The sequence below is a fragment of the Dendrobates tinctorius genome, unplaced genomic scaffold, assembly GCF_039654945.1.
Source record: "Dendrobates tinctorius isolate UK_male_01 unplaced genomic scaffold, ASM3965494v1 ptg000040l, whole genome shotgun sequence".
Lineage (NCBI taxonomy): Eukaryota > Metazoa > Chordata > Amphibia > Anura > Dendrobatidae > Dendrobates > Dendrobates tinctorius.
Window position 1 is genome coordinate 35,084,459 of NW_027361708.1, and position 25,112 is coordinate 35,109,570.

The following is a 25,112-nucleotide window of genomic DNA, read 5'->3' on the forward strand; positions in this document are numbered from 1 at the left end:
TGCATGCTGGCCAGCGGGAGACCAGCGAGCAAAAAAATGTCCTGGCCATTCCAGGATGATCAGCGATACCCGGCAGGGGGGCTGGTTGCTGATAAATGTCAGACACAGCGATCTCGCTGGTGAGATTGCTGTTGCGTCACAAAACTTGTGACTCAGCTGCGATCTCGCTAGCGAGATCGCTGTGTGTGACGGGGGCTTTACAGACTATACTGTATTATCTTTTTTGGAATGGACAACAAATTTAGCAATTTTTCCAACAAAAAAATGTTATAGTGCCAAATATTATTGCTACTAAAGTTTGTTATCATGGCTCAAGTAAGCTATTGCTTCTTCTCCATCCTCTTTCATCCTTCAAAAATGTTTTTTTAAGGCCAAAAGAAGCCAAACCATTTCTACTTTAAGTCTGCAAACATCGAACCTGTTTCGACTCCCCAATAATGTACACTTGTTGGAACACCACCATAGCTTCTTTTTTATAAACTGCATGCGTTTGTGTTTAAAAATGTACATGACCGGCATCGGCTGTCAAAATGAGATTATTTTGGAATATTTTTTTCTTTAAAGTTTAAGTTATTATTATTAGTTATTATTCAACAGGCTGTTGGCTACTACTGATTACCCACCGTTTAGACATATAGCTACATTAGCTACTAAGACTGTCTTTGCACTACAGACTGGATTACATGTCTTTTCAGGGGAGATAGAGGCTTCGCAATACTTTTGAGTGAATTTATTTTTTTGGAAAATTCTGCAAAGCTAGTGAATTCAAGTTTTCAATAAAAAAATTCTCTCTATTTACGTCTTCAAACTCTTTTCAGCAATCAAAAATTGTTAACATGCAAAAATATGGGTAGTATTTTTTTATTTTGACTCATTTCTGTACCATTTTAGTAGATGACTACAGGACTGTGGTTGTTTTGGGCTCCACCTAGCAGATGTTTGTGAGGTTAGAGTTAAAATGAATGTGTGTTTCCTTCTTTGTGTGAAATGTAAAGCACGAATACCAACAAACTTCTGCTTATGAAAGAAGCTCCCATCTTCTGCCACAAGTTCTTTACTATGATTCATTCTGGTGGGTCTTTTTTATTAAATGATTAGATGAATTGTTTTGTCTCTACTGATAAAAAAAAAACCCACATAGGAATATGCCAAATCACAAATCATAACATTTCTACCAGGTGTTTCCTTGGAAAGTTTCTGCAAAACACTTGACTGTGGCAGTATATGATGCATTGCTCAATAAAGACTGCTTTGACCACAATTCACATGATTTATTCGTAGTATATAGCTTGGAGCATATACAGGATAAGTGTCCCTTTACACGGGCAAATTTTGGAAACGACAATCCATGATTCAGGAAGTCAATTAGCAGTTGTTTAGCTCCATTTACATGGTGTAATCATCAGCTTCAGATCTATTTGCTCAATTTGTCACTGGACATTTTTACACAGACCAAAGGTGCCAATCACGGTCATCTACCTGTGTAAAAGGGCCTTAAAATTTAGCATGGAAAATGGGTAAAATATTTAAAGATTGTAATATACTGTAAGTTATAATTATATTATAAACTAGATTATGGCCCGATGCTATCGCATCGGGAGAATAGTGACACATCTCTTGCCATGTTAACCCTCAACCCACACTCCTCTCACCTTTCACCATCTTCACTCACGTCTCCCCTCTTTCACTCCACATACGACCCTTTCTCTCACTCCGTCTCTCATACTCACGCCGTCATCGCCGCTGCTCCACGATCCCCGACATCTTCTTCCGCCGGCGCCATCCTGGATCCAGACGTTGTCCACGCCGGCGACATGTTCTTGCGGCGATGCCATCTTGAGTATCGTGAAATCCCGCGATACTCAAGATGGCGTCACCGCAAGAACATGTCGCCGGCGTGGATGATGTCGGGATCCAAAATGGCATCGGCAAAATCTCGCGAGGACGATGTCGGGATCCAAAATGGCGTCGGCGAAATCTCGCGAGAGTTCGCCAACGCCATTTTGGATCTCGACGTCGTCCACGCCGGCGACATGTTCTTGTGGCGATACTCAAGATGACGTCGCCGCAAGAACATGTCGCCGGCATGGGCAATGTTGGGATCCAGGATGGCGCCGGTGGAAGAAGTTGTCCGGGATCGTGGAGCAGCGGCGATGACGGCGTGAGTATGAGAGACGGAGTGAGAGAAAGGGTCGTATGTGGAGTGAAAGAGGGGGGGACGTGAGTGGAGATGGTGAAAGGTGAGAGGAGTGTGTGTTGAGGAGGAGTGGTGTGTTGAGGGTTAACATGGCAAGAGGTGTGCGGTGACGTCACCAGTTACAACTGGACGGAAGTTGTTACAACCCGGAAGCTGCTTAGCGCATTTATTATTATAGATATTAAGCTCAAAACCAATAAACCAAAACAAAATAAACTGGAACTTAAAGTAGTTGCACAATGTCCTAAGAGTAAGTTCACACTAGGCGTTTGTAGCATGTTTTCCTTGTTTTTTTCATGCGTTTTACACAGTGTTTTTGTTACGTTTTTTGCTGCGGTTTCGCCACGCTAGACTTTCCCGTGAGCTCCAAAGAATCAGGTTTTGACACATTATAACTGCGTTTTTGTTGTGTTTTTCACCACCCATTCAAGTCAATGGGTGGAAAACGTTGAAAAAACACTGAAAGAAGTGACATGCTCTATATCCAAAAAAACATGCAAAGTACTGATGACAAAAAAACAATGTGTATGCATGAGATTTATGAAATCTTATAGGTTTTGCTGGTCCTGTAAGGCTATGTGCCCACTTATGCAGAAAAAACAGACTCCTTCCCAGCAAAAACACATTTTTTTTCGCACGTTTTTTTCCGGAGCATCCACAGTCTCATAGAATATAGTTGGAAATGTGTTTGCAAAATTAATGAACATGCTGCATTTTTTACAGCAATGCATTTTTTTTGGCAGAAAAAACCGCATCATGTGCACAAAAATTGCGGAATGCATTTTAAGAATGGGATGCTTAATGTGTGCGTTTAAGCATTTTTGCATGGAAAAAAGCTTTAAAACGCGAAAAAAACGCTTACGTGGGCACACAGCCATAAAAGCAGCTGAAAATTAGCATAAAACAAAAATATTAAAAAAAACAGCAAAAAACTCCTATTGTGAACTTAGCCTAAAAAATAAAAGTCCAGCATCAATTAATTAAAATTTTATGACTTTATCTCAATCCTCTAAATGCCATTATATATACAAGACATTTTGGTTTCCAGCGGCTGTTCCACTGTTACAAGATTTGTTCAACAGTAATTTCATTTTAGGAATAAATTGATTTAAATAATAGAGACAAACTCATCTTCCAGTTGCCTTGTGGAGCCAACACAGGCTGCTCAGGAGGCGATGTCTGCCCGGTTTGGAAGTCGCAGAACTGTTGCAGCTTGTAATTGGTTTTTGCGGTAATGTGACTTCTGAATGGGGAAGACACAATTTCTGAAGACAGCATAGACCTTGGGTACATCCTGCAATGGATCTACGAAAGCGCTAGAAAGTCGTGGGTTTGTCTCAGTTTATTATTTTTAATCAACCCATGCCTAAAAATTTTTTTACTATTGGACAACCCTTTTATTAATAACATCATAGCTATGATTATAGTTACCCACCGCCATGGCACTTAAAACTGACTAAGTATAATCACCATAACTGGTGCCAACTACGTTCTCCACGGAGACTGGCATCAAAGATGTTTTAGTGGTGGTTTGACAATTAAGGGCCTGTCACACTAAGCGATATCGCTAGTAATATCGCTATAACGTCACTGGTTTTGTGACGTTATAGCGATATCGCTAGCAATATCGCTATGTGTGATACTTACCTCCGACCGCTCCCCCGCTGGTTATCGCAGATCACGCGAGAACGTCCTGGACCGTTTCTCGTCATCAGCTTCCTGCTGGACTTCCTGCTGTGGAGACGAGCGACGCGTGGACGCGGGCGGGAGGATGTCAGGATCGCCTCGTCTGACAGGTAAGTAGCGACCCCCGACCCCTGCGATGTTGCTGGTGAGATCTTCCTGTGTGGCAGCTCACTAGCGACCACTTAGCGATGCACCAGCGATCCTGACCACGTCATATCGCTGGTCGGGATCGCTGGTGCATTGCTAAGTGTGACAGCACCTTTATTCTCTAAACCACTGTGGTGGCAATCCTGGATGAAAAATTGCCAGAACACCGGTTTCACGGAAATAGGCGGTATAAGGCAAATTTAGGGCATCACGTAGGCCAGCTAGAAGTTAACAATGTATGGTCACAATAATCAAATTTTGCATACCATTTCTAAATCATCATACTCAAAGCACTACCCATGAACATTATCCTCAAGTTAAGAGATTTAGAGGTCTTTTTTTAGAGCTGGTAGAATCAAGTCTGTTTCTTAGCTGTATGCAATACAAAATCTTATGTTAACTCATATAATCTTTTGGTATATCTAAGCTTTTCCAGAATAGACTGAAATAAAAGTTAATGTACCTTACATTTTTCCTTGTGATGCACTATGTTGAGAATACAAAAAGTTTCATATTCTTAACATAGTGTGTTGCAGCATTTTCCCTGTGCCATAACTCAGGGCCGGTGTTAGGGGCAGGCAAACTAGGCATTTGCCTAGGGCCCCCACTACACCTTTGGGGCACCCAGCCAGTGGCATGCCACTAATAAAGGCAGACTACATGGTCACTATGGGGCCTGTGAGTCAGGGGGCGTGATTCAACTGTATAAGAATCATAGATGCCGATACAGTTGATATCATCCCCCCTCTGCCTCTGATGCACTGGGTGCAATGACATCCCTTCATCATGCACCGTGCTTTGTCAGCATTGGAGCTGCTGAAGCGACGAGCTGCAGAGACCAGAGCAGCAGGTGAAAGAGGATAAGTGAATATTATAATATATATTTTTAAATCAGTATGTTGTGTCCATAATACTGAATGACTATGGGGCTGTAATATATCTCTGTGGCATGACATTATACCTCTGTGGATGAAGGACAAATAAATGCACAACAATGGGGAAAAGGAAGGGAGAGCCCAAGCACTAGGGAAGGGGAAGTGGAGACCCCTAGACAGATCTAAGATCACCCTGTCTGCCCTAATGTCCCTATATAGGTTCTGCACCTATCGCCGAGCAGGAACCTAAGCCCTGTATCTCCCTAGAGCTAGGCCCTGGATGAGAGGATGAGCACTGGTCAATCCCCACTGTAAACTAAAGACAAAAGGGGATAGACGAACGTGGGAACACTTAGCTTGAGAAGACCACCGCTATATCACACCAGCAATTCTACAAGGGTCCTCAGAGAAGCCACTAACCAACTGTAAGAGCTACCAACATGGCTGAGGTAAGTAGAGCTAACACCAGCAGCATGCTGCAGACTCTGAATGAATTAAACCCTCACAAGTCTGTCTAATCAGCAGCAGAAAATGAAGGCAAATGCTGGTTCCTGAAGGATGAGAGATATTGCTCCACAACAGAGATAAAAAATTCAAGAAGGTGCTTGAGCTTATTGTAAAGACCTTCTGAAGATCCTGGATGACTTTCAGTCACTCATGACACACCCGTGACAACTATATTGAGGATTATGGGAATGTATTATGCTACATGGAGGACTATGGGGAGTGCATTATAGTGTATGGAGCATTATGAGGTGTGCAATATACTATATGGAGGGCTATGGGGGTGCATTATACAATATGGAGGACTATGGGATGCATTTTAGTATATTGAGGATTATTGGGTGCATTATGCTATATTGATGACTATGGGGAGTGTATTATATTATATGGAAGACTATGGGATGCATTGTACTATGTTGAAGACTATGGGGAGCGAATTATACTATATGAACGACTATGAAGAGTGCATTATGCTATATGGAGAACAATGGGGAGTGCATTATACTATATAGAGGAATATATAGAGGACTATGGGTAGTGCATTATATTATATGGAGGACTATGGGGAATGCATTATACTAAATGGAGGACTATTGTACTATACAGTTGTGGCCAAAAGTATTGACACCCCTGCAATTCTTTCAGATAATACTCAGTTTCTTCCTGAAAATGATTGCAAACACAAATTCTTTGGTATTATTATCTTCATTTAATTTGTCTTAAATGAAAAAACACAAAAGAGAATGAAGCAAAAAGCAAAACATTGATCATTTCACACAAAACTCCAAAAATGGGCCGGACAAAAGTATTGGCACCCTCAGCCCAATACTTGGTTGCACAACCTTTAATCAAAATAACTGCGACCAACCGCTTCCGGTAACCATCAATGAGTTTCTTACAATGCTCTGCTGGAATTTTAGACCATTCTTCTTTGGGAAACTGCTCCAGGTCCCTGATATTTGAAAGGTGCCTTCTCCAAACTGCCATTTTTAGATCTCTCCACAGGTGTTCTATGGGATTCAGGTCTGGACTCATTGCTGGCCACCTTAGAAGTCTCCAGTGCTTTCTCTCAATCATTTTCTAGTGCTTTTTGAAGTGTGTTTTGGGTCATTGTCCTGCTGGAAGACCCATGACCTCTGAGGGAGACCCAGCTTTCTCACACTGGGCCCTACATTATGCTGCAAAATTTGTTGGTAGTCTTCAGACTTCATAATGCCATGCACACGTTCAAGCAGTCCAGTGCCAGAGGCAGCAAAGCAACCCCAAAACATCAGGGAACCTCCGCCATGTTTGACTGTAGGGACCGTGTTTTTTTCTTTGAATGCCTCTTTATTTCTCCTGTAAACTCTATGTTGATGCCTTTGCCCAAAATGCTCTACTTTTGTCTCATCTGACCAGAGGACATTCTTCCAAAACGTTTTAGGCTTTTTCAGGTAAGTTTTGGCAAACTCCAGCCTGGCTTTTTTATGTCTCGGGGTAAGAAGTGGGGTCTTCCTGGGTCTCCTACCATACAGGCCCTTTTCATTCAGATGCCGACGGATAGTACGGGTTGACACTGTTGAACTCTCGGACTGCAGGGCAGCTTGAACTTGTTTGGATGTTAGTCGAGGTTCTTTATCCAACATCCGCACAATCTTGCATTGAAATCTCTTGTCAATTTTTCTTTTCCGTCCACATGTAGGGAGGTTAGCCACAGTGCCATGGGCTTTAAACTTCTTGATGACACTGCGCACGGTAGACACAGGAACATTCAGGTCTTTGGAGATGGACTTGTAGCCTTGAGATTGCTAATGCTTCCTCACAATCTGGTTTCTAAAGTCCTCAGACAGTTCTTTGGTCTTTTTTATTTCTCCATGCTCAATGTGGTACACACAAGGACACAGGACAGAGGTTGAGTCAACTTTAATCCATGTCAACTGGCTGCACGTGTGATTTAGTTATTGCCAACACCTGTTAGGTGCCACAGGTAAGTCACAGGTGCTGTTAATAACACAAATTAGAGAAGCATCACATGATTTTTCGAACTGTGCCAATAGTTTTGTCCACCCTCTTTTTTATGTTTGGTGTGGAATTATATCCAATTTGGCTTTAGGACAATTCTTTTTGTGCTTTTTCATTCAAGACAAATTAAATGAAGATAATAATACCAAAGAATTTGTGTTTGCAATCATTTTCAGGAAGAAACTGAGTATTATCTGACAGAATTGCAGGGGTGTCAATACTTTTGGCCACAACTGTATGGAGAACTATGGAGTACATTATTCAATGTGGAGGACTATAGGATGCATTACTATATGGATGACTATGAGGCACATTACACCATTTGGAGAGCTATTGGGCGCTTAATACTATGTGGAGGACTATGGAGTGCATTATACTACACAAGCAAATTGCTGCCTATTCATTTATTGATTGGATTATTTTTGCTAGAATAAAAACCCATTGTTCTCAGCAGCACATCACCTGGAGTAAACTGCAGATGTGCTGCTGATAACATGATACTGTATGGGGACAGATTGAACAACTAGTGACCATTCTGTGTGCATCATTTTTCCTCAGGCGGGAAACAAGCATTGAACGACTTCAATATTGTTGATCACGCTTGTTTAACGGTCTGAACTCAGGGCATGAAAATACAACCAAGATGTTTGTGTGATGTTGCAATATGTGATTATCTGGGGTCTCATTTGTCAAAAATTGACCCTGACTGATGCATCCTCTCAAAATCTGGACCATATGAATCAGACTACTGCTATCCGCAGTTTTGACAGCATTCAGCGAGCTGGCAGAGGGAAGAATGCCCTTCTGTACTTGGATTGGAGCTCTCACAACAGCCCAATCATTGCCATGGTGACCCGATGTTGGCATGACAACATCCGTGTCACCAAGCATTAGCAAGTTAGTTAGAGCTTGTGCTTCTGCATTGCTATGCCTTATAACTGTGATTAGACTGCAAAAAAGTGAAAGTCCAATAGTTAAGTTAAAATGCAAAAAAAGCTGTAAAAATATTTTTTTAAATCACAAAATAGCAAAAAAATATAAAAAATATATTGTACCTATGAATAAATATTATGAAAAAAATAAAAAGTACACATATTTTGTATCGCCGCATCTGGAATGACCAGACCTATAAAACGGTTCCACTAGTTAACCCCATTGTGTGCCCTGGGTGGGAGGAGGAGCATTGCTGCAGCCCGGTGTCAGCGGCGAGCAGAGCGTTGTGCATCATAGGGTTCCCGGTATCCATTTTCTTGAAGCTGTGGGGCACCGGAGGCTGCGTGTGCGCAGATTGGAAACTTGGCCTAGCCGAGATCTCAATATGCACACATGTGGCGTCTGGTGGCCATTATCCTGAAGCCCACAGCCTCAGGAAAATGGCCTTTGGAGGCGGCGCATGCTCAGATTGGGATCTTGGCTGGGCCAAGATCCCAATCTGTGCACCTGCCGCTGGAAGCGGCCCACAGTTTCAGGAAAATGGCCACCGGGAAACCAATGATGCAGTTTTAAGTTATTCTAGTGACCATTGTAGGGTTTTCTCATTTTAATAGAGACAATTTTTCCACGTGTTATTCACCTGCTTCCTTTTCCAGAACTGACGAGTTGAGTTGTATGTCTCCTATGGACCTCAAGTGATGACGTCATAACAACCAGTCACATGACTACTGCGACCAATGATTGAATGCAATGTCGGAGACCAGTTGCGGGGATGCAATTGCATATAACCCAATAAAGAATGTTGAAGTGGATTCCATGGGTGTATAGCTATACTATTCTTCTTTTATCAGCATGGCTCCCACTTCAGAGTTTCTGAAAAAAATACACCTTAAAGATAGTCATTTTCTAAATGCAGTGATGGTCCAGTCCACACTTTTCCCTATTGTTCCAGAAGTAGGTAAAATAAACCCATAGGCGTGAACCCAGAGTGATTTTGACACAAAAGATGAAAATGTCTAATTTCATCAGACTGGATCAACATTCAAAATCAGAATTATACACATGTACTTTAGTGTTGTTGTTTGTCCTAAGAAATCATCTTCGCCTTTTTTGAAACAGTCAACTTTTATGATCAGCTCTTCAAGTAGACTATTCTACAGATTTACAGTTCTCCTGGTAAAGAAGCCTTTTTACCTCTGGATATCATAGTTTTTTAACCAGATGCTGCAAGTGCCACTCATGTCTTTTGAGAGGATTTTACATGGAACTATTTTTTGTAAGAGTTATTTTTGCATTTGTACACATTAATCATGTTTCCACTTAGAAGCCTGTTTTTTCTTAAGCATCATTAGGAAGCCTAATTATCAGTTTTGCTGTTCTTTTTCTAATTTTAATGCATGCTGTTTATAGACCGGTGTTCAGAACTGACCTACATAATTCAGTTGAGGCTGCATTAATGCTCTGTATCATGCTGGACTAAAAGAGCATAAATAACTTAATCACTTTCTGTCCACAAAACAAAAACAAATGAAGTGATTCAATGAAAACTGCCCCAATGGAGACAGCGATAATAATGTCTATAAAGCGCTGTGGAAATTAATGGTGCTATATAAGCAAGTAAAATAATTTCTCACCGACTACAATTGACATGTATTCTTCTTTTGTATATTCACAACTTAATAAATTTGCCTTTTCACAATCCCCAGCATTGCTATTAGTTAGAAGTCCAACTTGCTCTGACAGTTGGATTCTTATACTTAAAAGATTTTAGGGTATGTTTTACTTTCTTGACAGTATTGGCATAACATACAGTGGGGAAAATAAGTATTTGATACACTGCCGAATTTGCAAGTTTTCCGCCTGCAAAAAATTGAGAGGTCTGTGATTTTTATCATAGCTACACTTCAACTGTGAGACAGAATCTTAAAAAAATCCAGAATCACATTGTATGATTTTTACATAATTAATTTGCATTTTATTGCACAAATATGTATTTGATACAATAGAAAAACTTAATATTTGGTACAGAAACCTTTGTTTGCAATTACAGTGGTCAGATGTTTCCTGTAATTCTTGACCAAGTTTGCGCACACTAGGAAAAGGATTTTGACCCACTCCGCCATATAGATCTTCTCCAAATATTTCAGGTTTTGGGGCAATTTCTGGGCAACATTGAGTTTCAGATCCCTCCAAAGAATTTCTATTGGGTTCAAGTCTGGACACTGGCTAAGCCACTACAAGATCTTGAAATGCTTCTTATAGAGCCACTCCTTAGTTGCCTTGGCTGTGTATTTTGGGTCATTGTCGTGCTGGAAGATCCAGCCACGACTCATCTTCAATGCTCTTACTGAGGGAAAGAGGTTATTGACCAAAATCGATACATGGCTCCATTCATCTTCTCTGTCCTCTTTACAAAAAAGCACCCCCAAAGTATGATGTTTCCCCCACCATGTTTCAGACGGTATTCTTGGGGTTGTACTCATTCTTTTTCTTCCTCCAAACACATCGTTTGGAGTTGATACCAAAAAGTTATATTTTGGTCTTATCTTACTACATGACTTTCTCCCATGCCTCCTCTGGATCATCCAGCTGGTCATTGGCAAACTTCAAACAGGCCTGAACAGGTGCTGGCATGAGCAGGAGGAGCTTGCGTGCTCTGCAGGACTTTAATCCTATGGTCCCATCTCTCTTGAGGTCATTGATCAGGTCCTCCTGTGTACTTCTGGACTGATTCCGGACCTTTCCCAGAATTATCCTTTCCCTAAGAGGCGAGGTCGCACATGGAGCCCCACACCAAGAAAGAGTTACAGTCATCGTGTGTTTCTTCCATTTTCTAATAATTGTGCCAGTAGTTGCTGCCTTCTCACCAAGCTGCTTGCCTAGTGTCTTGTAGCCTGGTGTCCTTAGACAGCTCTTTTGTCTTGGCCATGGTGGAGAGGTTGGAGTGCGATCGAGCATGCGGACAGGTGTCATTTATACAGGTAATGTGTTCAAACAAGTGCAATTAATACAGGTAATGAGTGTAGGGAAGGAGGGCTTCTTAAAGAAAAACTAATGGGTCTGTGAGAGCCAGAATTCTTGTTGATTGATAGGTGATCGAATACTTATTTCATGCATTAAAATGCTATTATATAAAAAAGATACAATGTGATTTTTTGTGTTTTATTTTTAGATTCTGTCTCGCACAATTGAAATATACCTCCGATAAAAATTACAGACATCTCCATTCGTTGTAGGTGGTAAAAATTGATTGCTTAAATACTTATTTTCCCCACTGTATATGGCATTAGACTAAATATATGAACCAAGCCTTTTTATATGGTATTTTAGACTCTTTAGCTGTTTTCCAGCTTGTTAAGGTCTTTGCTGATAATTCAGATTTATATATTAGTAAAAAATTCCCTTCTTTTTGTTTATTGCTTTGGCTGGGTTCAATAAACATTTTCTTCTTCGGGCTTATGTCTGGACCCCCCTCAAAAGAAGATTTTGGCCAACGAGGCCATTGACCTTAATGATGCAGATGGAGTCACAGAGTGCTCTGTCATGCATAATTTTTGGCTGTACACTCCTATTGGAGGTAAGCATCAAGATGTAGTAGACTATGCCTTGGTGCCCACCTCAAGTAAGTATATATGACCGAAATTGATGCAAAACAGAGCACAATGTGATTCCATGTAAATCATATTAGACAATGGCCCCATCGGTGCATATGCCCGAACCCGGTATAACTGGAAGTATGAACATAAGCCATGACAGGGCCACTGAACTCAGGAGAAAACGCTGTGTGAACCCAGCCATAGATAACATTAAATGTTAGGCATAATGAGTTGGTAAAGTGGCAGTAAGCACGTCCTTGCATATTGACTGACAGCTGTTTTTGCACTGATACACTTAAGAGATGACTGTCAGTTAGTTCTATTGCATGCTTATTGCCACTGCTCCCTGTATACTGACACAACTCTATGACTGAATGCCAGAGGAAGTTAATTTACTCACAGTAGTACTCTCACTGCGGTGGCCACACATCTTAAGTGTGATATTGACCTGTAGATTAGGCCATATCTGCAGGTTAATATTGTCAAACAGAAGGATAGGTTCCCTTTTAGTTGTTTATACTTGTTACTAGAGATGAATGGATCAGGAAAATTTTAAATGCTCCACACCGAATCTTCACGTAGAGGCCATTCTCACCAAAATCCCCAGGTCTCTCACTTTGAACCTGGCTTTCAGGTTTTGATGGAGAGCAGGAGGGATCTGCGCATGCACCTGAAATGTTACGGAGCACACCTACACAATATGATGCTGTGCCCTTTTGTGTACTTGTGCAGAACCCTCTCGAGCCTACATCAAAGCTAAAAGTACTGGACCAGCAAAACAGGTGATTTTAGTGTGAGCAGAGGTGATCTGAAGATGCAGCAAGGACAGAACATGTAACATGGAGTGGCCAAGAGGTGAATATAAGGATCTTTTATTTTTAACATTTTGATGGCCATTACAGTTCTGAAAATTTACAAAAAAAAAAAACAAACAACATTTTGACAAATGCAGGTTTTTTGTAAAATTCAAGTAGAATTCAATTCCACTCAAAAGCATTTGCTTATCTCGATTCGTTTCCTATAGGAATGCATTTTGCAGTGTAAGTAGAGTTCTTCCATTTATTATGTGCATCTTAATAGGTGCTCATAATTCTTGATTTTACATCCTTTCTTTATTTGTAATGGTCCTTTAATCCTTAAAGGGGTATTTCCATCTCCAAGATCCTACCTATGTAGTAGATGTAATAGTAATAATAATAATACTAGATATTAGCAAATATCTCGTTAGAAATGTAGTACAGTTTTCCTGATTCGCTATGTCTCTTTCCTCATATACAGGCATTGCAGGATCTTAGGTATCCAGGGTTATGACCACTAGAAACTAGCTGTCACTGCAATGCCTTCATATGAGGAAAGAGACAACAAAACAGAAAAACTATACTACATTTCTAATTCAAGGCATTTGCTATTATTATTATTATTATTATTATACCTACTACATTTTGGGATAGGACTTCGGAAATGGGAATATCACTTTAATTACAAATTAGCACTCCCATGCCACACTTTTTCCTGTTTTTAGAAGACATGACCTCCTTGCTATCTTCACACAGTCCTTCAGCTGTTCTAAGGACTAATACAGGCTTTGGCACTATCAGCCGCACTCAGCTTCTGTTAATCAGGATATCCTCTTGATTTTTTTCTTATTTTTATTTCCTAACCCTTAGAGGAAGTATCTTTTCCAATGCGGAGCAATTTTACCACCCAAATATGATTGCTTCTCCATACAGGTTCAATCTTGCCACTATCTGCAATACAATTGTTGCACATATCTTCCTGAAAACAATTTCCTATCCCACCCAAGTCTCATAGTACTGTGTATAGTTTACACTTTATCCATGTTAAACCCTTTATGTAAAAGTTAATAGCTGCACTGTGAACACTGGTTGATTGTATCATCATGTACATATTTTCATTCTTCGCATAGTGCATAGAATCTTTTTAAAAAAAATAATATCTACCCTCATTGTTCAGTCTTTTTCCCATTACTTACTGGGAGAATCTGGAAAAAATAAGCTACGGTATTATCTGGTCTCTGAGTCACAGTATGAAAACATAAGAAAACTAAGCACATGATGGAAAATTTGTAACAGTATCAGGTAGAATATATGCGGCATAAAAACAACATGAAAAATGAGGAAGTCACAACTAAAATGCTCATTATTAAATATATATACCAACGTGTGTGTGTATATATATATATATATATATATATATATACACACATACAGTACATACTATATTTATAAGTTAAGCATTGTGGTTTGTTTGAATTCATTAGTAAGTTATGGATTGTTCCTCCGATCGGTACCATTTTTGTCTTCGTTCTAGATCAGAACTGTTCTTTACTATGTCATGGTTTATGCCAGATTTGTTTTTTTTGCCATGAATTTAGTGGCAAAAGAAATTGTGTGGTTGAGTCCATTCAGTTTTCTGAACATGAAATTCAGGTGTGTTCCACGGTCCTATTAAGGATGAAATTTTAAAATAACCATATTGTCCTACATGCAACAAAGAAACTTATTTGAAGGAGCATGAATGAAACTTTAACTTTTAATAAAGTATGTTATTAATGCGAAGCTCTAGCGTTTAATACACAAGGGAAATCGTTGAAAGAAAATAACTAATAGATGAAAATAATATATCTACCAAATGAATTCTGCCTTTGTCAGTATAGTCACATTATGGTCTTTGTCATGGCTGCAGTCTATAACATATTAGTCACTGGGCAATTAGAGGAGGTATAGCTCACAAATACACTAGCTATTAAAGTTTCTAGCTCACAGCCTCCGCAACCCGTTTCACCTAAATGATGTCATCAAGGGGATTGAGGCTATAGTGTGCCGCCATGCTAATTAGAGGAGTTCTCTAAGAGGACTTTATAAATCCTTTGTGATGAGCTCAATCAAAGATTACCCAATCAACAGACCAAGCTTTGGTAGCTTCATCTTTTTGATTAACTCAAAACAGACCAAGGCTTAATAAGGTCCTCTAATCAGCATGGAGGTGCTCTATAGCCTTAATCCCCCAGATGATGCCATTTAGGCGAAACATGTTGGGGAGGCTGCGAGCTAAACATTTTAATTTCTAGTGCATTTGTGAGATCTACCTACTCCAACTGCGATCACTGATATAGTGACAGTTAGGCCATGGTCACACTTGCGAGTCTCTCGCCTCAATACCCGGCACTGTTGCTGGCTGTTCGGAATGGAGCGTCAGCTGCATAGAAAGACATACAGCCGCACACGCCAGTCCAGAGTGCCGGCGGCAGTGCCGAGTACTGAGGCAAGAGCAACCCCAGCCTTAGTTAGCTAGTGGCCATAACCATGGATACCTAAGGTCCTGCATTGCTTGTATATGAGAAAAGAGAAATGGCGAATCCCAAAAACTATACTACATTTCTAATTGGAGGTATTAGCTAATATTATTACACCTACTATATATTGGGATAGGATTTTAAGAGATGAGAATAGCCCTTTAACCCTTAACCTACATTTTTTACAAGAGTAAAATGTAAGACACTAACATTTTGGGGCTGTTGGTTAGTACTATAGCCCACAGTAGCATTGATGTCTCCAGGTTTTGGAGACAGCAGCTGGTCCACCTATCCACATGTATATAACAACTTCAAATGCAAATACACTAACACCTTTACATGGCCGTTCCTTCATTACTGAGAAATCAGTATTTGAATTGAAACGCAAATGAGCCATTTGTCGATCTGAATCCTCTGTCACTCCAGCTCTATTCCCAACTTAGCACCACCTCTTCCTGCTTGACTGACAGCCTCTGTGCTTTGTGACTTCAGGCAAAGCAATCATCAGTCAAGCAGGAAGAGGAGGTGCTAGGTAGGGAATAGAGCTGGAATGACACTGGTTTCAGATCTATAAATATCTACATGGGCACATAAATATTTTGGGATATGAAATCCTGCTCACAAATTCCCTTTAAAGGAAAAATTATTATGACAAGTCCAAGTATTTTCTGAAAATAAACATGTCAACATCTAGACCTCTTAAAATGTTATCACAGATATTTTCTTAAGATATATCCTTTTCTGTTTAAACTACAAATATGTAATTCTTATGTATTCTTGCTCACACTCCCTTTTCTGTCTGTCACCCATTTCCTGTGTCACTAGAAAGGAAATAGAACCTACAACTGTGCTCTTCATGACTTACACTGTGCAGTACAGTAGATAAGGATTTTGGCTGTACAGTCACCCAATCCATACAAAAACCAATATATACAAAAGTTTTTATTCCGTTCAAATACGGTCATCAGCATTTCAATTTTAGAACACAGTGCAACTTGCATATTAAGGCTTTAAGATACTTTTCAGTTACGGTAATTAAAATTTTTTACTGACTTTGCAGCTTCTCTTATTTAAGTAAATACGCGATGTACAATGCAACTGCCTGAAAATATATATATAAAAAAATGAAGACACATAAAAACAAATAATAGTTGTTGTGAACAAGGCTGTAAAAAATGCAGCAATAAACATCTGAGAGTTGTACTAAACTGAAACTTGTGCATATAAAATAACATTTTGGCATTTGTGCGGTAAAATCATAAGAGCCACATCGCTATAATTTTAGAGATTTTCTTAATGTTTCAAAATGATGATCGGTTGAATAGCAAATGTTTCTTGTTCCTTTAATGAAACTCAAACAATTAAAGTGGCTCTTTCACCAGATTTTTGATATTTAATCCTAGCGAAGCCTGATCAAGAGACAGAGACCCTGATTCCAGTGATGTATCACTTACTGGCTGCTGGTTGTAGTTTTCCTAAAATCAGTGTTTTATCAGCAGGAGATTATCATTAGAAGACTAGATGTCTCATGCCATGTGGTCCTTCGGCTCTATGTAATCTGTCCTTGCCATTGATTAGCAGCTTTCTGCCTATGCACAGTGTACACAAAAAGCTGCCAATCAGTGGTACATGTGGGGCAGCACAGAGCTCAGCATTCAATGAACTAGTAGAGAAAGCAGCAATTTTATCAAAACTGCAGAAAACAGCCCAGTAAGTTATACATCACTGGAATCAGATTCTTTATCCTTTAGTCTTTACCGTTCAGATTCCCTTTACTGAGGGGACTTGTCACAAGGTCTAACTACACCAGTTTCTGCTTATTGTATTTGTGCTGCTCCTCTTAGTATTCCATGTTTTTTTTTTTGTTTATTAATCCACCATATGGTCACAGAGATATGGACCTTTTGATGTAGTGCTAATTTTTATGTTCTTTACCAAGGGGCATTGCTTATAAGCTAATAATGCAAAGCAGCTTTAAGACACACCCCCAGAGAATCCAGAGAGCCACACCCCCTTGTAAAGGCCATAAGAATTACAACTAAATGAAAACTCATATCTGGAATGGTATTGTGAATCTAAAACAAAAAAAAAATTAAAAAAAAAAATACTCAGGCGAGCAGCAGGAAAAAAACAAACTAAACTTCCGCTTTTGACCTGGTGATCGGTCCTCTTTAAAGCAGATTTGCTGGACTCCTTATATTACTAAATTTAAAGTTAGACTAGGGGAGGAGGTGGAGACACTAAGCTTAGAGATATATAGATTCTTACGGTTCAATATTTGCATTTTATAAAGTATATCCTTCATCCCTCACAGCACCCCTCCCCATCTCCGAATAATGACCTCTGCACAGATCACACAGCATGCCTTATCCGAGCATGTTCGTGTTCTAACCGAGTGTCTTTGACGTGCTCAAAAAAATATGTTCGCCTCCCTGGCCTGCATGTCTCGGTGCTGTTTGACAGCCGCAACACAGGCAGGGACTACCTGTTTGTTTGGTAATTACTGCCTGTGTTGCGGCTGTCGAACAGCACCAAGACATGCAGGCCGGGGAGACAAACATATTATTGGAGCATGCTGAAGTCACTCGGTTAGCACAACAGCATGCTCCGATAAAACCTTATTTGAGAACATTCGGTCATCGCTAGTTTCTAGGTACCGCCACAAATCAGAAAAATGGTTGTCATCTGGACATCAGAACCCATGTAGGGGTGGCCAGCTCTATGATTGGTGTTTTTCATCAGATTCTTGCTTTCATCAACTTCTTTGTAGGGTATGTGAAAAATAATCATTGAATGTGGACATGTACTTCAGGTCATCTAGGCATGACCACTTTGTGTGAGATTAATCTTGTAAATTATGTACTACACAGAAAATTAAGGGGAGGGATGAATATGAAAAACACTAGGGTTTGGTTTTGATAAAACGCATTGGTGTGATTGGATATTAACTAAGATGCCATAAAAAAAAGAGTTATATACAAGGAAAAGCAAAGTAGATGCCTTCAGAAACCTATCAGATCAGTGAAAAATGAGAGGCAGAATCTCGCTGGTTCCCTGTGTAACTACATCAGTTAATATTTGGCCAAAAAGTACGACATACTAAGGCTGGTTTCACATTAGCGTTTTTTTGCGCAGCGCATCGTGCACATCCGTGAGCATGCGTCATGCGCACCTATGTTTAACATGGTGTGCGCATGGTCTTGCGCTTGCATGCATTTGACTGTGTTTTCGCGCGCATGCGTTTTTTTCAGGTGTGCGTCTAGACGCGCCAGACGCAGCCTGTTGCATTTTGGGGTCCGTCCAACGGTATTAAAAAACGCATGCATTAGCTTGAGCACGGAATGCGTCAAAAAAACGCATTACAGTCTTTGGGAATGCAGGCGTGCGCATGGATATGCGTACGCCTGCGTTTGCGTGCGCTTTAAGAGTAAAAACATGTCTACACACTGGAGAACGAATGCGCATAAAAAACGCAAACGCATGATGCATTTTTGCATGCGTTTCTATTGCGCATGATGCGCTGCGCAAAAAAACACTAATGTGAAATTAGCCTCTATATTTGTATATTTTCAGCATCGCACAGTTCATGTCTGCAGACACAATAACCTACTGGTCAGTGCAAAACAATATATCTCTCACCGACTATCCAGGTTTACCATGGACTTTGGGTCATATATTGCTGATTTACTATACATCAAATATTTTCTTTTCACAGTTTCGCACTTACGAGTATGCGGAAACATTTTATCCTATGAAACTTTCTTAAAAGACAATAAAATAATTAAATGTACAAAGTATATTCTATAAATGTTTGAGTCATATTCTTTCATGGCTTTCGCACCTGCAATACTTATACATACAGTGATACTCTTTAGAAAATGACTTTGCTTAAAAGCCTATCTTCAATTCTCTAGAATCCTGCATAGGCTGGGATTATCTGTCCAGAGTTCTAATCCTTTCACATGGAAACGGAGTTCTTCCTGCATTGTACGCTGTATAAATGGCGGTTCTAGATTAGATGGCAAAGTGCTGGGACTTCATATAAGTCAAAAGAATGATCCTTTCTCTTGAAAGTTGCAGATAGTCCTCATTTATACTGGATCTGGAGAATCTGGCACTGGCTCTGTAAGACATTGTGAAAGGTTATGGAGCTGGGCTAGAAACACTGTCTTATGTGTAATAGTTTAAGGCTTCGTTCCCACAATGAGTTTTTGGTGAGTTTTTGACACTGCGTATTTTCGCTGCTCAAAAAAATGCCTTGTCTTACAGTTCCAGCGAAGTGGATGAGATATATAGAACTCTCTTGCCCAATGGGATTTTTTTTTTTTTTTACTCAGCGTAAACTCACCTGGGGTGCGTATTTCCAATCCGTCACCTGTCAGTCACTGCTGCGGGTACGCTGAGTTTTCCCTGCGAATTTAGATTTGAATTAGGTGCGCAAATTCTGCTGGTAAAAATGCACGTGTTTTTAGTGCGTTCCTCGGCGGAAATGCATCAAAAATGCATGTAGATCACACCTAAGAAAACTAATAAAGTTTTGTCAAAGCCAAACACCAGGAAGTATAAAAAAGCAGCTTTATTTACAGCATGTCACATCAAACAAAGACAAAACGTAGCATCAAAAACACGATAAAACTGCATGTTAAAAACGCAATTAACCTACTTTAAAAAATAAATGCAGAAATATTGCAAAAATTCAGCAGCCTCAAAAACTCACCAAAAGTTCATAGTGGGAATGTAACCTAAAAGTCCATTTCTGGAATCACATCGATAAGGAACAGTGGTGTCCTCTGCCAGCTTATCTAGAGAAATGCACTGGGCCTTCCAGACACAGTAGACGTTTGGGTGCGGTCTCCCAAAGAAACATACAGTATATTTTTTATTAACGTTAGAAGTGGGCACAATTTGGCACGTAGTTCCATGTGTAAATATGGTGGTGTTAATGCCTCGTACTAAAGTAAAAACACCAGCTATTGCTCAAAGCAGAGGGCATGTATAGCTTCAGGCAAATAGGGGATTGTTTATGGCAACTGCAGCTACCAGCCTGGAGATGTGCAGCAGTGGGTGGTCTATCTATGGCACAACTATTTACACTATATGGTGGTTTGGGGATGATATGTTTAAAGGGGTTTTCCACTTTCAGTAGTGCATCCCAAATGCTGCAAAATAGCTATAATAATTAAAAGAGCAGGTACTCGCTATCCCCGATTCTAGTGCTGGCCGGCCATTGCTGCTGAGGTCTCGGCTGAGCCAAGGTAGTCAGCACAAGCCAATGAGCTCAGTCATTGGCTTCGGCGTTGATGCACACTGTCAGTGTGACATTACGGCTGCAACCAAAACCCTGAGACTCAAGAAGTGATGGGGAACCAGCACTGAGAAAGGTAGGTACCTGCTGTTATTTTAGATATTTTACAGCACTTGGGCTATACTTTCCTGAAAGTAAAAAAAACCCCTAGGAGCCCCAAGTGGGTTTGTTTTATCGATGACTATAACTACGATTAACACACTTTAAGGTATACTTCTCTGAAAGGAAAATGCTGCAGAACTTTCCTCAGTGTAGTCTACTGATGAAAATTCACTGTGTTTTACAGTACAAGCAATGGTACATGACATTTTATAAAATCTCACTGCAAAAAATATCTATAGCGCAAATTGACAAGAACTGCAGCTATGGATGTACTGTAGGTACAAATTTCACCGTTTACAATGCACAGAATGAAATGTGCAATTGCCCTGCATCTTTTACATGATGATATTTATTATCATTGCAGCACCTTTACTATCACTGCAGCACCTTTACTGTCAAAGGTCCGCTGTTTGGGAATGTCTACACTGGAGATTAGATTTTTCATTACCAATATGCATACAGAAAATACGCAGAATATTACAATGACAGTATTGTGAAAGATGTTTGCTTACCTTTTACCCACATATTGTGTTAAAAATCCACATCTTAAATTGCAGAAAATCCTCAGCATATTTTTGCTACTAAATTCTCACAAATTGGTGCATATTTCACTGCAGAACTACCACTGCAGAAAATCTACAGCAGAAAAGGCCAATGTGTACTTATGTAAAAACAGAAGTAAATTCCACTTCAACAAGACATTCAAACATATATATATACAGTATATAACACACATTTTTGAAGCTGTGTGATTATTGTGGTGATGTATACAAATCCAAGCTTATCCCAATTTTGACTGCAGATGCAAACTTACCAAGTGAAGGGAAAAAGCAATCATTGGGTCCTGGTGGGGAGAGCGGAGTATTGGGTTCAGAGAGCAGATGTCGACCTGAATCTGACTGCTGACGACTAGCCATGAAAATAAGTCTAGGTCTCTGTTCAGTATTTCCAATAGGTGGATCATCAAAGACAGGATTTTCAATACCATCAACGCCTGCTTCACTGAAAGAATAAGTAATTAATGATGAGCTACATAGGCTGCATTGGCTGATCTGATTAATGATTAAAACAGACAACCAATTCTACTATTAAATTGTTAACATTGGGGGATTTTATCAATGGTTTTGAAGATGTTCTTAGCAATGCAACCACAAGCATCCGGATTCAGGATCTTTGGTGCAGGCTAGGTTGATGAGCCGGCATCTTTCATGGCAGACAATGGCTGTGGTTTTCTGCCATCATCTGCCTATAACAGCCAAGTGTTTAGCTTAGCCCTCTGCTGTTCACCCGTTAAATGTCAAGGTCAATATCGCATGGTGGTATTTACAACATATGGCCCAGGGAGAGCCGTGCCAAGTCCTTCACAACACCAATGGGTTTCCATGACAGTCAGGGGTCTTCTGACAGAATACTCCTCTTAAGATCAACCTGTGGCTGTTCATGGATGAACGTGATTTTTGTAATATGATATAAGTGATCAAATGTTCCCAGGTTCAAATCTCCTGAGGTGACAAAAATATGGAAAAATATACATTTTTTTAAATATATAAAAAAAATGTAAAATAAAATGTAAAAGTTCAATTGACCTCATTTTTTCCTATTGAAAATAAAAATAAAAAAATACACATGTGCTATGGTCATGTCCATACAGGTTCAGTATATGTAAATCTAAAATTAACTATCCTGATTGGTAAACACTATAAAGAGAAAATAATAGAAATACCAGAATTTTATTGTTGGGTTGGCCACTTTCTACATTTAATTGGCATTTAGTTTACACTTAAAGGCGTGGTACGGAGGAAAAGTACTATCTATTTATTCCTTTAATGTAATCTATTTTCTAATATACTTGCTTTAAAAATTCCCTACCGCTCCCCCCTACTACACTATCTAACAGCTATTGTATTTTTTTTTCTATTTCTGTTCTGATCACGATTCTTTTGAGTATCACCAGTGCATGCTGGGATACTCAATTGAAGTGTCATCATGGGGAAGCGGCTGCAGTCACTGTGGCAGCCACTGCCTCCTCCCTGAAAAGAGCCATCAGTGTTGCTCGTTTCAGGTGCTGTCCCTGCGCTGTCTCCCTTGGGCAAAGCTCTTGTGCACTGCCTCCTCTGTGCGCAGCGCTGTCTCCTCTCTGCAAGCAACTGCTCTGTTGTTGGCTTATGAATAGTAATAAGCCGGCAGCAGAGTGGTGTTACTATTTTCGGCGGTGCAGGAGACTTGTGCCGCCCACTTAGATGACATCACTGGTCTCTGCTGGGTATAGTGACATCACTCTGTTGCCAGCTTATTATTATTTCTAAGGCAAAAGAGGAGACGCTGTGCACAGAGGAGACAGCTCAGGTACAGCGATGTGCACAGAGGAGACAGCACAGCCTCTGAAACGATAATCAGATCATCACTGATGATGCTTAATTTCACAGAGGGGACAGGGGCTGTAACAGTGACCGCAGATTCTGCCCCCTCCCCCCCAATGATGCTTTGTTTGAGTATCCTAGCATGCATTGGTGATTAGAGATGGGCGGACCTGGATGTTCAGGTCCAGCGGGTTTGGCCAAACAGTTACAAAAAGTTTGGGTTCGGGTACCAAAACAGTACCTGGACCCAAATCTGGACCCAATTCACTTGAATGGGAGGCCCGAACATCCAGTGTTTGAAGTACTGTCATGTGCATGACAGCGCGGCAAACACCGCTTCTGATCGGCGGTTAAATCATCCCCGCTGGTCACAGAGCGGCAGTTCCCGTGCTGTCAAAAGACAGCGTGTGCGCTCAGCTGTGATCAGAGGTATAAAGTTTACCTCCAGTCACTGGTGTCAGCTGATGTGACTACTGATCCCATTATCCGACACCTCTTACCACTAATTACAGTGAGAGCAGGAGTGGCAGATGGGAGAATTCATTAGTCACACCTGCGCTATAAATAAATAATAAAAAATCGGCGTGGGTTCCGCCTGTTTTTGTGCCTGTTTCAAAAGGGTGGACGCTGTCGAAAAGTCTTCATTGGCAGATAAGCCTGAGTCCTGTTTTTCAGGGATTTAGATGGAAGCTCTGACTGATTACTTACGGGTGGCAAAAACGTAATGTCAACCCAGTCTGACACAACAATATATAGCTTTGTAACATTCATTCAAACATACCTATCCATCCTTACTAACTCTTGTGCTCCTAAGAAAGAAAAAGAAAAGTTTGTCTTTACTCGAATTACATAGTAAAATTCTATAATTTTCACCTATGTTAAATATAAAATACTAAAGGGGGCAAGTCATGAAAGTCATTAAGACTGGCACACATAATGAATCGGCTCCTTTCTGCTTAAGTGCATTCATATTACTAATAATATAGGATCAGAGATATTCTTACCGTATTTTCTTGCCTAATTTTTCGGATTATAAGACACACTTTTTTCCCCAAAATTTGGGGGGAAAATAGGGGTGCATCTCTCGGGAGATGAGATCTCAGCGCTGGTTCGGTGGCCACTTTCCCAGAGTCTGGAATTTCGCAAAATGTCGGCAGAGCCCTTGCTGCGGCGCCGGACACCCCCCGCAGCACTGCCTGACACCCCCGCAGCAGCGGACACCTGCAGCAGTGCGCCGCACATCGGAGTCCCCCTCAACCCAGCCTGCGGCCCGCAGCATCACCCCACTCCTACCTCAGACCCCGCTTCACTGCAGCCACCAGTAAGCAATAAGACACATGGATTATGAGGAGCACCACCATTTTATAGAAAAAAATTCGTATTTTTCTCCTCAAAATTTGGGGTACGTCTTTTATATCCTGGAGCATCTTATAATCTGAAAAATACGATATATTACGTATAAAGAAGCAACTTTAATCTTACAATATGGTTTACAGCCTGTGGCTGCACGATAGGATCAAAGGGCCACATTTATGGCTTCAGGCATATTTTGCAATTAAAAAATGTGTTGTTATCCATGTTTTTATTTCTATTCATGCCTAAAACATTGGCCAAACTTTTGCGTCAATAATTTCAAGCCACCTTTGCTTTTGATAAATCATTCTGAAAGTGCATGTAGGGTTTGCTCCTGCCTACTTTCCCTGCCCATTTCCTATTTTTGGGTGAGTATTGAAAGATAGTATCTAAACTAAACGGTCTCTGCTCAAAAATGTAAATTATGATGTGGACCAGTTCTGATTTCTTTTGGAAGCACATACTGTAGCTATTGCTATTCAATCTGCACAGATCTGTTGTAGTCCTTCAAGTTGGTAATATGGACATGTAGGCACAAGTGCACAAATGTGTCTCAATATTAGGTACAAGGAGAATAGCTTTGTAATACAGTATGCATTAGAGCAGGATTCTAGAATTTGTAAAAAAAAAAAAACAAAACAAAACATACGGTGGCTCAGTGGTTAGCGCTGCAGCCTTGCAGCGCTGGGGTCCTGGGTTCGAATCCCACCAAGGACAACATCTGCAAGGAGTTTGTA

At 40.4% G+C, this 25,112-nt stretch overlaps 2 protein-coding genes across 3 annotated transcripts in view; one reads left to right on the forward strand and one right to left on the reverse strand.

Moving 5' to 3' along the window:
• Positions 1-25,112, forward strand: part of CDH23 (cadherin related 23) — a 1,761,581-nt gene that overhangs the window by 1,453,800 nt on the left and 282,669 nt on the right. The gene's annotated exons all lie outside the window — the stretch shown is intronic.
• The window catches only part of VSIR (V-set immunoregulatory receptor), a 93,736-nt gene continuing 84,806 nt past the window's right edge, over positions 16,183-25,112 (reverse strand). The window contains exons 5-7 of the mRNA XM_073574904.1: positions 23,804-23,831; positions 21,477-21,664; positions 16,183-19,378 (exon numbers count right to left, since the gene is read on the reverse strand). Of these exons, the coding sequence (XP_073431005.1) occupies positions 19,347-19,378; positions 21,477-21,664; positions 23,804-23,831 (248 nt within the window). The 3' untranslated portion in view covers positions 16,183-19,346. The remainder of the gene's footprint in view (positions 19,379-21,476; positions 21,665-23,803; positions 23,832-25,112) is intronic.